Here is a 14,052-nt window from a genome sequence, read left to right as displayed (position 1 = left end):
AGTGATTCAACACTAGATATTGTTGGGAGAGGAAGAATTAAAATCCAATTTCCTGATGGGAGAATAAAGGGAATCGATGGAGTTCTGCACATACCAGGATTGGCAAGAAACCTACTTTTCGTAAGCAAGTTGAATGATGTTGGAGTCTAGGTAACATTTGTGTCTGGTGGTTGTAAGATGACTAGAGGGTCTATTAGTTTGGCTAAGGGTGAACGTGTTGGTACATTGTACAAGTTAAATGTTGAACTTGTGTGATGTAATATAGCCACTAAGCAATCTGATAGAACTACCGAGTTGACATATGATGTAAATTCTATGGAAGCAAAACTTCCTGCAGAAAAGACAATGCTTTGACATTATAGACTTGGTCACATTGGTGAAAAAGGTTTGAAAACTTTAAAGAGTAAAAATTTGGTAGAAGGACTTACTGATTGTAACCTTGAGTTTGATTTCTGTGAACATTGCATATATGGAAAACAAAACTGTGTTCAATTTTATTCAAGTCACATAAATCTTCTGACATTCTGGATTATGTGCATTCTAATGTATTTGGTCCAGTGGATGTACCTTCTTTGTCTAAATCAAAGTACTATGTATCTTTTGTTGATGATTATTCAAGAAGGAAATTTGTTTATTTTATGAATAGTAAGTTAGAAGTATTCTATCGATTTAAGGAATTTAAAAACTTGGTTGAAAACTAGACTAGAAGAAGAATAAAATGTTTAAGAATTAATAATGGTGGTGAGTATTGCAATACAAATTTTGACAAGTACTGTGTAGACCATGGAATCAAAAGACATAGAACTACGCCTTATACTCCACAACAAAATGGAGTTACTGAAAGGTTGAATCGATCTCTAATAGAGAAACCAAGAAGCATGTTGAGTAGTGTTGGGCTGGAAAAGAAGTTTTGGTCAGAAGCAGTTGCTATAGCATGTTATCTATTGAACCGGTCACCTACAGCAGCGTTAGTAGACAAGACACCTATGGAAGCATGGTCTAGTAAGAAACCTTCTCTAAGACACATTCGTGTGTTTGGTTCAGAGGCATGTGCACATGTGCCTGATGTTAAAAGATCTAAACTAGATAACAAGGCAGTCAAATGTATTTTCATTGGATATGGATTTGGAGTTAAAGGATACAAGCTTTGGAATCCTGAGACTGGAAAGGTTGTGCACAGCAGAAGTGTCATCTTCCGATAGCTGAAACCTATGTCTATAGATAAACCAACAGAGAAGAAAAAAGATAAGGATGTGGTTGAATTTCCACTAGGAGAAGAAGTGAAAACTCTAGATGTACCTAAAGATGAGAATGAAGAGAGTTCAAGTAGCTCTGAAAGTTCAAAAGAAGAACAAAATGAAGCCTCACCACAAGTATTAAGAAGATCCACATGAGAGAGGCGACAACCTAATAGGTTTACCCCAGATAGGTATAATTTTTCAATGTTGAATGTAAATTGTGCCTACGCGTTACTTGTTGATGTTGATGGGCCTAGGACTATAAAAGAAGCCATGGATATGTCAGATTCAGTTTATTGGTTGGAAGCCATGAATGATGAAATGAAATCATTGGACAAGAATGGAACATGGAATCTAGTATCCTTGCCTAAAGGCAGAAAGTTGGTGGGTTGTAAATGGGTTTTTCAAAAGGAAGTATGGTCCAGATGGCAGCATTGACAAGTACAAGGCCATATTGGTTGCGAAGGGGTATTCTCAAAAGAAAGGTATTGACTATGGAGAAATATTCTCTCCTGTAGCTAAGCTGACATCTATTAGATTTCTTTTATCACTTGCAGCTACATATGATTGGTAAGTTGAGCAAATGGATGTGAAAACAGCATTTCTTCATGGGGACCTTCAAGAAGAAATCTATATGTCCCACCCTAAGCATTTTGTAAAAAAGGGTAAAGAACTTTTGGTATGTAAACTAAAGAAGTCTCTTTATGGTTTGAAACAGTCTCCCAGAATGTGGTATCAAAAATATGATACGTTTGTTTTGTCTTTGGGATTTGTGAGATCGAAAGTTGATCATTGTGTGTACTATAAGGTTGAAGATGATAAGATACTTATTATTGCTTGGTATGTTGATGAAATGTTGTTCTTTGGAAATAACAAAGGTATGAACTCAGACTTGAAGTCCCAATTATCCTTAAAGTTTGAAATGAAATATTTGGGGTCAGCAAACTACATTTTGGGAATGGAAATCAAGAGGGACAAGTCTAAGAGAAAACTCTGGCTCAGCCAAAGAAAGTACATCACTAGCGTTCTTGATAAGTTTACTATGTCTAACTGTAAAAAATAGGTTGTTCCTATTTTGCATGGAACCAAACTATCTATGCATGACAGTCTGAAATCTCCAGAAGAGATAGATGACATGAAGAGTATACCTTATGCAAGTGTTATTGGTAGCTTGATGTATGCAATGGTTTGTACAAGGCCAGATATTGCCCAAAGAGTGGGAGTATTAAGAAGATTTATGTCAAACCCAGGAAGACTGCATTGGGATATTGTAAAGAGATTTTTCAGATATCTGAAGGGTACTTCAGACTTTGCATTATGCTATCATGGTAATCTGAATGATTCAAAGAGAACTCTCATTATTTGTGGTTATGCGGATTTTGATTAGGCAGGGGACATTGACAGCAAAAGATCCACCAGTGGATACGTTTTTGTTCTGAACGATGGAGCACTAATTTGGATGAGAAAGCGACAGTCTGTAGTCGCTTTGTCCACTATAGAGGCAGAGTACATGGCAGCCACACATGCTTGTAAAGAATTTGTTTGGCTCAGGTATTTGAGTACAGATGTTGGTTTTGATGCTAGGCAGGTTGAAGTCCGAAGTGACAGTCAAAGTGCTATATGTTTAATGAACAATCCTACATACCATGCCAAGTCTAAACACATAGATGTGCAATTCCATTTTATGTGTGACATGGTAGAAGATGGAAAGGTTAATCTGAACAAGGCAGACACTCAGGAAAATGTTGTGGATGCATTAACAAAACCGGTGAGCACTCACAAGTTCAGGTGGTGTTCTAACTCGATGGGTCTTAGTACCCATCCCTCTCTATAATGTTTGGAAAAGTGCTCAAGCAGTCCAGTGAATTCCTCATCAAGTGGGATTTTGTTAGAAATGTGCCTCTAATTCACTTGACCCTTGTTCATATTGATCGGGTTAACTCTGGCAGATGAAATAGTGTGAAGGAAATCTGTGAACTCTATCGGTATAACTTTTGCCGATGAACTCGACATATCGGAGCTCAAAGTAGCAAGTTTTGAAGTCATCCCAATGACCCGACGAAGTCAACTTCGGTCATCGAGAGTGCTATCAGCTATCGGATAGACTTGTTTTGTGTTATGTCGAAACCCAATGAATCCTCCTTGAGTCATCGGAGGGATATCGGCTATCAGGTAGACTTGTTCTGTGTTATGCCGATACCCGACGAAGTCATTTTCGATCATCGGGGTAGCATTGGTTATCAAATGGACGAAAGGATAAAAGGCATACAGTTTAGATCCTGATTAGATGGTCATCGCTATACTGCTATGGAAAGATGCACAAGGTCTGTCCTATGCGACTTGGCAACCATGGTGGGGCCCGATAGAAGGAGCAACTTAGACAGTTTAACGAGTGAGCAAGTCCGGGATGATCGAACGATTGTCGCTATACCACCATGGCAAGATGCACGAGATTTATCCTATGCGACTTGGTGACCAAGGTGGAACCCGACAAAGGAAAGCTTCATTCCAGGTGTTTAGTAAGGTCGTGTTGAGGTGGCAGGATAGGGACCTCGGATCAAATCAAAGGGTGTCACGTGGCGGAGCGCAGGAAGCGAGATCGAGTTGGACGATCGAGATTGAGGATAGTTCGTCTTGCTGATGACCCAGTGAAATCACCTTCGGCCATCGGAGAGGTAGTTTTGAAGTTACACTGATACCCAATGGAGTTGACTTGTCTAGACCGGTGTATTTGAATATGAATTGGTTCGATTCCTGGATGCATGTGGGATAGTTGTTTTCTCACGAATGTAGATCGACGCAGATAGTTAGATGTCTAACCGATTGGTGCAAACTGACAGTTGAACGGTCGACATAAAAATGTATATGAAGCCAAGAGGAAACTCGAACAAGGTTGTTGTTCGGATGATAAGCCGTATCCTGTGGTGTGTAATCGAAGTGATCAGAGTAAACATCTGTGTTGTGATAATAGACTATTTTAAAGTTTTTTTGCTGAGAATAAAGTGATCTTGTTGTCAGTGGTGGGTTTTTTTCCCGAAAGGGTTTCCCACGTAAATTCATGGTGTTTATCTCTGTGTATGTTTGAATTCTGACATTGTCTTTGTTTCGTATATGTTAATCTTAGTATTCTGTAAAGTTATAAAACACACTAGGCTTGTTTCCCCTGCAAATTGACATTAGGGAAGCGTTTTTCCGCACTGCGTTTTCCTTACAATATATATTATTGCGCACCCTTATTCATTTAAAATTGAAAATGACCTTTTACTATCACTTATGTTGCCTTTCTAGGGTGCATAGAAATACCTATAATTAACTGCAAATGCGATATGCTCAATAAATGTTGGAGATGAAGTTTCATCCCCACTCCTCCAAATTTTGTCCTTCACAAAATTACATACTGATGAAGATGAGGATGAGCGTTATAGGATGGCCTTCTCTAATAGCAACCATATGCAACTAGGTATTGTCCCATATCTAAGTACAGAGATTTCTTCAATTCAGATACACTCAAAGTAGGCTCGATAGTCTCTTTGATAGGATTTGTGTAGATCTGTGTGTGGTTCAAGGTACCTTCACCTTCACTCCATGTCCTACTTGTATTCACTATTTTGTATTGTCACACTCATAAGGAACATAAATTTACCGCTTACCTCTGTTGGGTGAATATTTTGTCACCAGCGTACTAATGACAAAATATATAATTCACACAACGCTATGCTGAGAAATTAATCTCTCCTCTCATCAAGGGGAGGTTCCCTATGAAATTTCTCCTCTAATTAATAAGAAATTAAATTTGTGGGTTGGTGTTGGGCATATAACTCTCTTTTTTCAGAGTTTATGTATTCTCCCTTCACCTAGTTACAATTTCTCTACATCTTCAAATACTCAAAGAAAAGAACTATTTATCTAACAAACTACACCAAGAGTTACTATTAAGCAGCACAAAGTCTCCTTTAAGGTAACACTAATTCACACTAATTTTTATAAATTAAACAATTAGAAACTCAACTTAAAGCCCAAAGTCTTCAAGTATAGATTTCTAATCCATTAAACTACTAATAACCGCAGCAATACAAAGCTTACCACAAGTTAATTTATCAACAGATTTCTCAAGTATGCTAAGAGCACAAAGTCTATTTGCAAAATTTGAGAGCTCTCTAACCACGTAGCAATATCTTAAAGATCAAAGAAGTAAAGATAATATATATTCAATGGACATAGGAACATTAAATAATATAAACAATTTTCTTGATACAATGCAAAGTTTGCAATCAACAAAACTGTTTTCTTTATTTATTTGATAGAATTTTCACCACAAAAGCCCAAAGTCTTAATTGGGATAAAAAAATTAGCAAAGTTTTGCTAAGCATGAAAAAGATAAATATTTACAAATGAAGGTCCTCCTTAAATAGGAAAAGAATGGAGAAAAATGTGGGCACAATTGACTAATTCAACTGCACAGTCCCACTTGACTACAACTACAGCAGAAAGAAAATATGCAGCTGCGAGAAAACTTGCAGCATCTAACAATGCAACTACATGAAAAGAAAATGTCAAAAAGGGGACACTTTATTCATCTTTCTCCTCCTCGTTGGATTTCTGAAATTCTTCAAACCGAGCCAAAGCAACTTCCATCTCCACTTTGTCTGGTACCATATCAACAATCTCATCAGCACATATTCTTTTCTCTGTTGATTTGCTGGGAGAGGGCTCAAACGTTTCAACATTAATCATTAGTATCTCGAAGATCATTAGCATCAGAAGGACAAATTCCATCAATTGGGATGAGAAATAGGAGTCAGAAATGACTTAGGTGACAAAATGGGAAAAAACTTGCAGGTCGGACTTTAAAGTCCAATCTGTAAGTTAAAACAACATCATACGCAGGTCGGACTTTAAAGTCCGACCTGCAAGGGAAAAGCTTGACAAGCAACTGCATGTGAGACTTTAAAGTCCGATTTGCAACCTGGGAAGGAAACTCAAAATTCGCACATCGGACTTTAAAGTCTGATGTGCAAGGAAAATAATCAAAGATTGCATATCGGACTTTAAACAAGAAGGGAAAAACCTAACTTGCAGGTTGGGAAAAATTCTCTGACCTGCACTTAGACCTGCAAGTCGGGAAAAATTCCTCGACTTGCACTTAAACCTACAAGTCGGGAAAAATTCCCCGACCTGCACTTAAACCGGCATGTCGGGAAATTTTTCCCGAGTTGCACATAAAGGCAGACCTGCAGGTTGGGAAAAATTCCCCGACTTGCACTTAAACCGGTAGGTCAGGAAAAATTTCCTGACTTGCACATAAAGGCAGACCTGCAGGTCAGGAAAAATTCCCCGACCTGCATATAGATCGGCAGGTCTGGAAAAATTCCCCGACCTGCACTTAAACCGGCAGGTCGGGAAAAATTCCCCGACCCGCATTACCTGGCAGACCAAAACTGCACTTCGGATTTTAAAACCCGACGTGCAAGAAAACACAAGAAACACTGCATTTCGGCTTTTAAAACCCGAAATGCAGACAAAAGATAAAATAAAAGATGAAGGCAAAAGCATGAAAATGACAAAAACAAAAATGCAAACCGACACGGCTTATGAGGGAATTCGACCAACTTTGGAGGAAGTAGGCTAGGAAATGGACACGATTCGTAGGGGTTGTACCACGATTTTAGCCATGCTGAAATCGAGGACAAAAACCTCTTTCTTGTTCCGCAAGACTATTATTATTTCAACCCTTGATGTTATCTTTGCAAAAAGTCAACTTTTCAAAGACTAGGAAGATGAAATTATAGGATGTAGCACGCCTCCATGTAAACGAGCATCTAAGTTTGGAATACACTTGCCTCAAGCCCAAGGTGACAAATTTGAAACAATCAGTCCTATAAAAGGACTTAACCCTTACCAGACCAAATGGACAATTAAAAGTCATGTCACACATAAAAAAACATACATCCATATAGCACACCAAAGAGTAATGGTCAAGTGTTTAGTTTTGACATGATTGACGGCGACGGAACGGAGATCAGAATTACTTGCTTCAATGAAACTGCAAAGTTGCACCATCAAAGTGTTCAAGTTGGAGCGTCCTACTTTATCTCGAAAGCCTTGTTTAAAGAAGAAAACACAAGGTACAACAAGCTAAACAGTCGCCTAGAAATTAATTTGGACCAAGGTTCAATTTTGAAATGTTGTGATGATAGAATTGTACCACCTAACAAGGTTTCAAACTTTACACCAATAAGTGAGATTGCCAATTATAGTAACTACACTTTGGTTAGTATAATTGGCATTTTAGTTGATATTGGAAACACCGCAGTGTTCCAAAGAAAATATGCCACACAAGTAATGCGTAGAACTTTGAAGATTAATGACATATCTAATTTTTCTATTGATGTGAACCTTTGGGGTGATGTGTGGCAAACTATAGGTGACGATCTACAAAAAAAACATTGTAGTGGAGAGTTGATTATCATTTCTATTATAAATGGTTATGTGGGTTACTTTAATGGCAAAGTCATTAGCAGCATTGGTGGGATAGTATTGAATGTTAATCCCTCCATCCCAGAAGCGCAGCCGCTTATAGCTAGAGGGGAATTAACATCTCATGTTGTCCTTTTTCCCTCTACGCCTGGACAACTCAATACGCCATATACGAGAAAAACACTGGCCTTTGTTTTAGAGCAATGCACTATTCTTACAGATGTTGTGGAAACGGTTATTAGAGAAACCATTCAGTTTATCAAACCTAATGCTTTTTGCTATCCTGCTTGCCCCCTGACAGTGTATGGAAAAGAGTGCAAGAAAAAATGTATACAACAAAAGACCAATGAATGGTTTTGTCCTAGATGTCAAGAGAAAGTACCAAAATGTACTTATCGATATGTATTGCAGGTGAAGATTTATGACCATACTGACAACATGTGGGTTACTATTTTTGATGAAGTGGCATCAAAAATATTACAGATCTCAACAAAATAACTTTACATGCTTCAGTATGATACTAACACAGCTACTAAACCCATCACACTTATCAAAGTTGTTCACTGCAATTCTTATGTCTTTACTCTTCACTTCAAAATAGAAATGTATAGCTCTGAGAGCAGAGTGAAAACAACAATCACCAGGGCCTCAAAGGTTGATTTTGAGTCTAAGTCATAGGTCTTGCTTTCAGATATTGCTCAAAATATAGATTCTACATAACCAAATTGTAACTTTTTTGAGTTCCTTGCATTTTCTTCGTCCTTACAAACTGAATGGGGATGACTGAATCACTTTGTTTCTTGCATCGTGTTTGCTACGCTATATTACCAATTGATACACTTCTTTTATTGCTATACCTATGATGTTATAAATAGACTTAAAACAAACATCAACATTTCTACAATTGTCAAACTATTTTGATCATTATACTTTTTATGTTTTCTGTCCTCTCTAACTTTTCATATGCTTATTTATTATTAAGCACCTTTACTATGCAATTCTACTAGATAGATATTTAAGTCATTTTTATAACTTTTCTCTCCCCCTCTTTATCTGAAATTATTGTTAATATTTTCAACTTTGTTTTATGCATCACTATAAAATATTTTTTCATTTAATTGATAATTAACACTTCAAAACATTGTTTTCCTCATATATTACATATTTACACTCTTTTTTTGACATTCTAAAATCGCTAAAAAATAGAAAATTTGTTTTTCTTTCTTCAAGTTTCATTCAATTCATAGTTTGTAACTTATATTTGTTAGGTCCCGAAGGCAATTGAAACGGGGGGGGTGAATCAGTTGTCTACTAAATTCAAACCAAAAACAACTTAACCAACTTAATGCTTAATACCGGTAAACCAGTTAAGTATGTCGGTAGACAATTTTAACAATTAATTGCTATACCGGTAAAGATTAATGCATGAAACATAAACACAAAGTCATCCACAACACATAACACCAATATTTGTATGTGGAAACCCTGTAAGGGGAAAAACCACAATGGGAAACCTTACCCACAATCAGATGATACTACTGCAAATAGTAAGTGTACATAAATGGGGTTTGCACATGCAGAAATGTTAACAGCCTAGAGCTCACTGCTCAATCACAAAATGGGAGTCACATTGACTACAGTTGGATGGTTAAATCCAATAAGAATGTACTGCTCAAATTAGCATCTTCATATGTTGGATTCAGTACCGGTGTAATGCTGATATGCTTCCATAAAAACCTAACTTCACCTTCAAATGATGTCTGCGTGTATAGCTCTTCTTAATCTCGCATATACCTTCACACAATTCTTTTTCGCATTCCACACTTGATCTTACAAATAAGATCTTACATTTATACCATAACCTAAGACCAATTTTAGTAGGTCGGCTCTACAAGATATTATAATAAAAACATTTTACAAACAATATAATATCCGATGCAATAACTGATTGAACATGTCGGCTTAATGCATTTACAACAATAATTAATCATCTCCATAGCGTGCCATGCTGATCTGGAAAAGATAAACCTGTCGGTGTAACCCTAGACCTATTTGCTGATAAAAGCAAATATGTAAATATGAATATACCAATGATTTAATTCATTAAGATAAGATGTCCACACGATGTCTTTGATATTACCAAGTGTCTTCCATATCATTCCAAGTGTCAGTGATCATTATATCCTGTCGGTGAACCATATACCAGTAACTGTGCAATAGTTACTTGCTTGCCGGTGAATGTTGCTGGATCTCCAAAGTGCTAGTTTTTTAGTAGGTGTTGACATCAATGACAAAACTATACCAAAATACCAACAATCTCCCTCTTTGGCATTGAGGGCAACACAAGATGGAAAAACCATCAAAGTGCCAAAACAGAAATGCCAAATACCAAAAACCAACAATCTCCAAAAAGATCATAACCAGAAATCAAAATACATATAGAGAGTAATAATCTCTCCCAAACAACAATCTCTCCCCCGGGAGCAACATGTGTTATCCAAAGTTTTTCAATACCTTTTCAATACCAATCTCTCCTCAAAAGATAATGTTTCAAAAGATAATGTGTTTTTCCATAGATATCTCTCCCCCTTTGACATCAAATGCCAAAGTCATATACAAAATACCAATCAATTCAATATACCAACTACTACCCCTGAGAAGTAGCTTCCTCATCAAAGACCAGAATAAAAGATTTGTCTGTTGATTCTGCCGGTTGATGACAATCATCAACTTCCTAAGTCTCTAGCGGTGGTGGTATGACTCCAAGTTGATCTCTAAGATATTCAAAAGTCTCCTTGGACAAAGGTTTTGTAAAAATATCTATAAGTTGTTCTTTAGTATTCACATAAACCAGTTTTATCTCCTTTTCTTCAACTTTTTCCTTTAGAAAGTTCAATTTGATAGAAACATGTTTGGTTTTAGAATGTAGTACTAGATTCTTAGATATATCAATTGTTGCAGTGTTATCACAATATATAGTAATAGGTTCCTTGCATTTTACCTTTATGTCTTTCAACATTTGCTTAAGCCATAGTACCTGTGTATAGTTAGTTGTTGCTGCAACATATTCTAATTCTGCTGTTGATAAGGATGTACAACTCTATTTCTTATTCAACCAAGAAACTAGTATGTTTCCAAGAAAGAATGCTCCGCCAGTGGTGCTTTTCCTATCATCCACATCTCCTGCCCAATTTGCATCTGTGTATGCACATAATTCAAAGTTTTCATCTCTAGGATACCATAATCCAAGATTTATAGTCCCTTGTAAGTACCGGAAAATCTTTTTTATTGTTGATTCATGATTTTCTCTAGGATTACTTTGAAATCTTGGAACAATACATATTGCATTCATAATATCAGGTCTCGTTTGTGTCAAGTACAGTAAACCTCCTATCATAGATTTGTATCTAGTTGGATTAACAGGTGTAGATTCATCCCTTTGAGATAATTTGTCATTTGTAGTCATAGGTGTACTTACCGGTTTAGAGTTCTCCATCCCAAATTTCTTTAGTAACTCTTTTAAGTATTTGGATTGACTCAAGAATATACCTTTATCAGTTTGTCAAATCTGCAATCCTAAAAAGAATTTATTTCTCCAATCATAGACATTTCAAATTCTTGCTGCATTTTAATAGAAAATTCTTTACATAATCCATCTTCTCCTCCAAAGATTATATCATCAACAAATACTTCTATAATCAAGATGTCATCATTAGTTATTTTGTAATATAAATTGATGTCTGCATTTCATTTAGTAAAACCAATCTTCAAAAGATACTTATCCAATCTTGCATACCAAGCTCTTGGAGCTTGTTTTAGTCCATACAGAGCTTTCCTTAACCTGCAAACTATATCATTGTCATCTGTCAAAGAAAATCCATGAGGTTGTTCAATGTATACTTCCTCTTCAAGATCTCCATTCAAAAATGCACATTTAATATCCATTTGATAAACTTTGTAGTTCTTGTGTGTTGCAAAAGGCAAGAATAATCTGACTGCCTCAATTCTAGCTACCGGTGCAAAGGTTTCATTGTAATCAACTCCTTCCTTCTGAGAATATTCCTTACACACTAGTCTTGCTTTATTTCTGACAACCTTACCATCTTCATTAAGTTTGTTTCTGAATGCCCATTTGGTTCCAATTACATTTTTACCTTTAGGTCGAGGAACTAATGTCCAAGTGTTATTTTTCTCAATTTGTTCTAATTCTTCTTCCATAGCTTTAATCCAAAATTTATCTTCACATGCCTCATTAACAGATGATGGTTCAATTTGAGAAATAAGACATACCTCTTCATTTGCCAATCTTCCTCTTGTCATAACTCTTTTAAATTTGTTTCCAATTATCTGATCTTCAGAATGATTCAATCTTACATACCAGGGTGTCTTTGTTTGTTGTTGTTCTTCAATTACTGTGGAATCCTCAGATGGTACCGAGGTAGCTGGATCTTCATTCTGTACTGGTGGATTTAGTGTAAGTTCATTTGTCAAAATTTCTGTTGGCGATTCAGAGTCTATATATCTTGAAGTTCCTCTGAATTGTTCATCAATCTTTACATTTGTACTCTCAACAATTTTCTGCAATCTCTTGTTAAAACATCTATATGCTTTGCTCTTAGATGAATAACCAAGAAATATTCCTTCATCACTTCTAGGATCAAATTTTCCAATATACTCATCTCTTCTAATATAACATTTACTTCCAAAAATTCTGAAATACTTAAGAGTAGGAGTATTACCAAACCATAGTTCATGATGGGTCTTACCGGTTTCACCTTTGATGTGAACTTTGTTGAATGTATAGACCATTGTACTAACTGCTTCTCTCTAATAAACATATGATAAATTTGCTTATGATAACATACTTCTTGCTGCATCCAAGATAGTTTTGTTTTTCCTTTCAACAACTCCATTATGTTGTGGTGTTTGAGGTGCTAATAGCTGTCTTCTGATTCCATTAACTTCACAGAATGTATTAAATTCCTTAAATGTGAATTCTCCTCCTTGATCTGATCTTAAACATTTGATTTTCTTACCGGTTTCATTTTCTACCATTGCTTTGAACAGTTTGAACTTTCCAAGTGCTTCTGATTTTTCTCTGAGAAAAGTAACCCAACACATTCTAGAATAGTCATCAATGATTAGCATGAAATATCTATCACCTTGTAAGATTTTAGTTCTAGCTGGACCACATAAATCAGTGTGAATCAAATCAAGAGCATTATTGGATTTTTCTAGAATACTTTTGAAACTAGCTCTAACTTGTTTTCCAAATTGACATTCCTTACATACTGTATTCTGAGATTTGACAATTTTAGGTAAATCTCTAACTGCCTTAGTAGTACTGATCTTTACCTTGCAATCAAAGGTTACATGATAGAGTCTCTTATGCCATAACCAACTTTCATCTATCTGTGCAATTAAACATGTCTTTTCACTGTTATTCAAATGAAAGATATTACCTCTAGTCTGATTACCAATTGCAATTTCTAAACCAGTTCTATTCATGATTTTGCATTTTCCATTCTTAAATTGTAACTGAAATCCTTTCTCAACTAATTGACCAACACTTAAAAGATTATGCTTTAATCCTTCAACATAGTAGACATTGTCAGTGTTATGCTTACCATCAAGAGATATTGTACCCTTACCTTTGATTGAACAGGCTTTGTCATCTCCAAATCTTACTAAGCCTCCATTGTATTCTTGAAAGTTCAAGAATTTACCTTTGTCTCATGTCATATGATGTGAGCATCCTGAGTCAATGATCCATTCATCCTTTACTTCAACTTTAGTTGCTAGGGCTTGTTCTATCGGTTGAGCAGTAGGTGCCTGTTGATCTTTTGTTATAGCAACAAAAACCCATCCATTGTCTGTCGGATCCTCATCAGAATCATCAATCACACCTTCATCAGTAATGTAACAAGATTTGTTTTTGTTGTTCTTAAATCTGTATCTCTGATATTCAAGATTAGGCTTGTATGTTCTTCTAGCTTCTTCTCTTAGTCTAGCATGTCTATCAGGGCATCTCGAAGCCATATGACCAATCTTATTGCAGTTAAAACATTTAAAGGGTGATTTACCTTCATACTTACTTCCAACTGGACCTTTAGGCATTTTCCTTGCAAATAGTGCTTCAAGTTCTTCAAGTTCTTCATTTTCTTTCCTACTTTCTTCAAGTTCTCTTGCATAAAAGGCTTTCCAATCAGATTTGTCAAATGATGGAGTAGGTGATGTTGATGCTTTAAAGGCTAAATCTATCTTAATAGTAGCAACATGACCAAATTCTTCAATTTCAAAAGCTGAAAGTTTCCCAATCAATGTATCCCTAGTAACT

General features: G+C 36.1%; 1 protein-coding gene across 1 annotated transcript; it reads left to right on the top strand.

Moving 5' to 3' along the window:
* The first annotated feature begins 7,232 nt into the window (after positions 1-7,232).
* On the top strand, positions 7,233-8,213 carry LOC131875713 (replication protein A 70 kDa DNA-binding subunit A-like). The gene has a single exon (XM_059220339.1). It carries the CDS (start codon positions 7,233-7,235, stop codon positions 8,211-8,213), a length of 981 nt encoding a protein of 326 aa, XP_059076322.1.
* The last annotated feature ends 5,839 nt before the right edge of the window (positions 8,214-14,052 follow it).

This window comes from Cryptomeria japonica, chromosome 5, assembly GCF_030272615.1.
Source record: "Cryptomeria japonica chromosome 5, Sugi_1.0, whole genome shotgun sequence".
NCBI classification, from domain to species: domain Eukaryota; kingdom Viridiplantae; phylum Streptophyta; class Pinopsida; order Cupressales; family Cupressaceae; genus Cryptomeria; species Cryptomeria japonica.
Note: the sequence above shows the minus strand (reverse complement) of the source record. Positions and strands in the feature narration are given on the sequence as shown.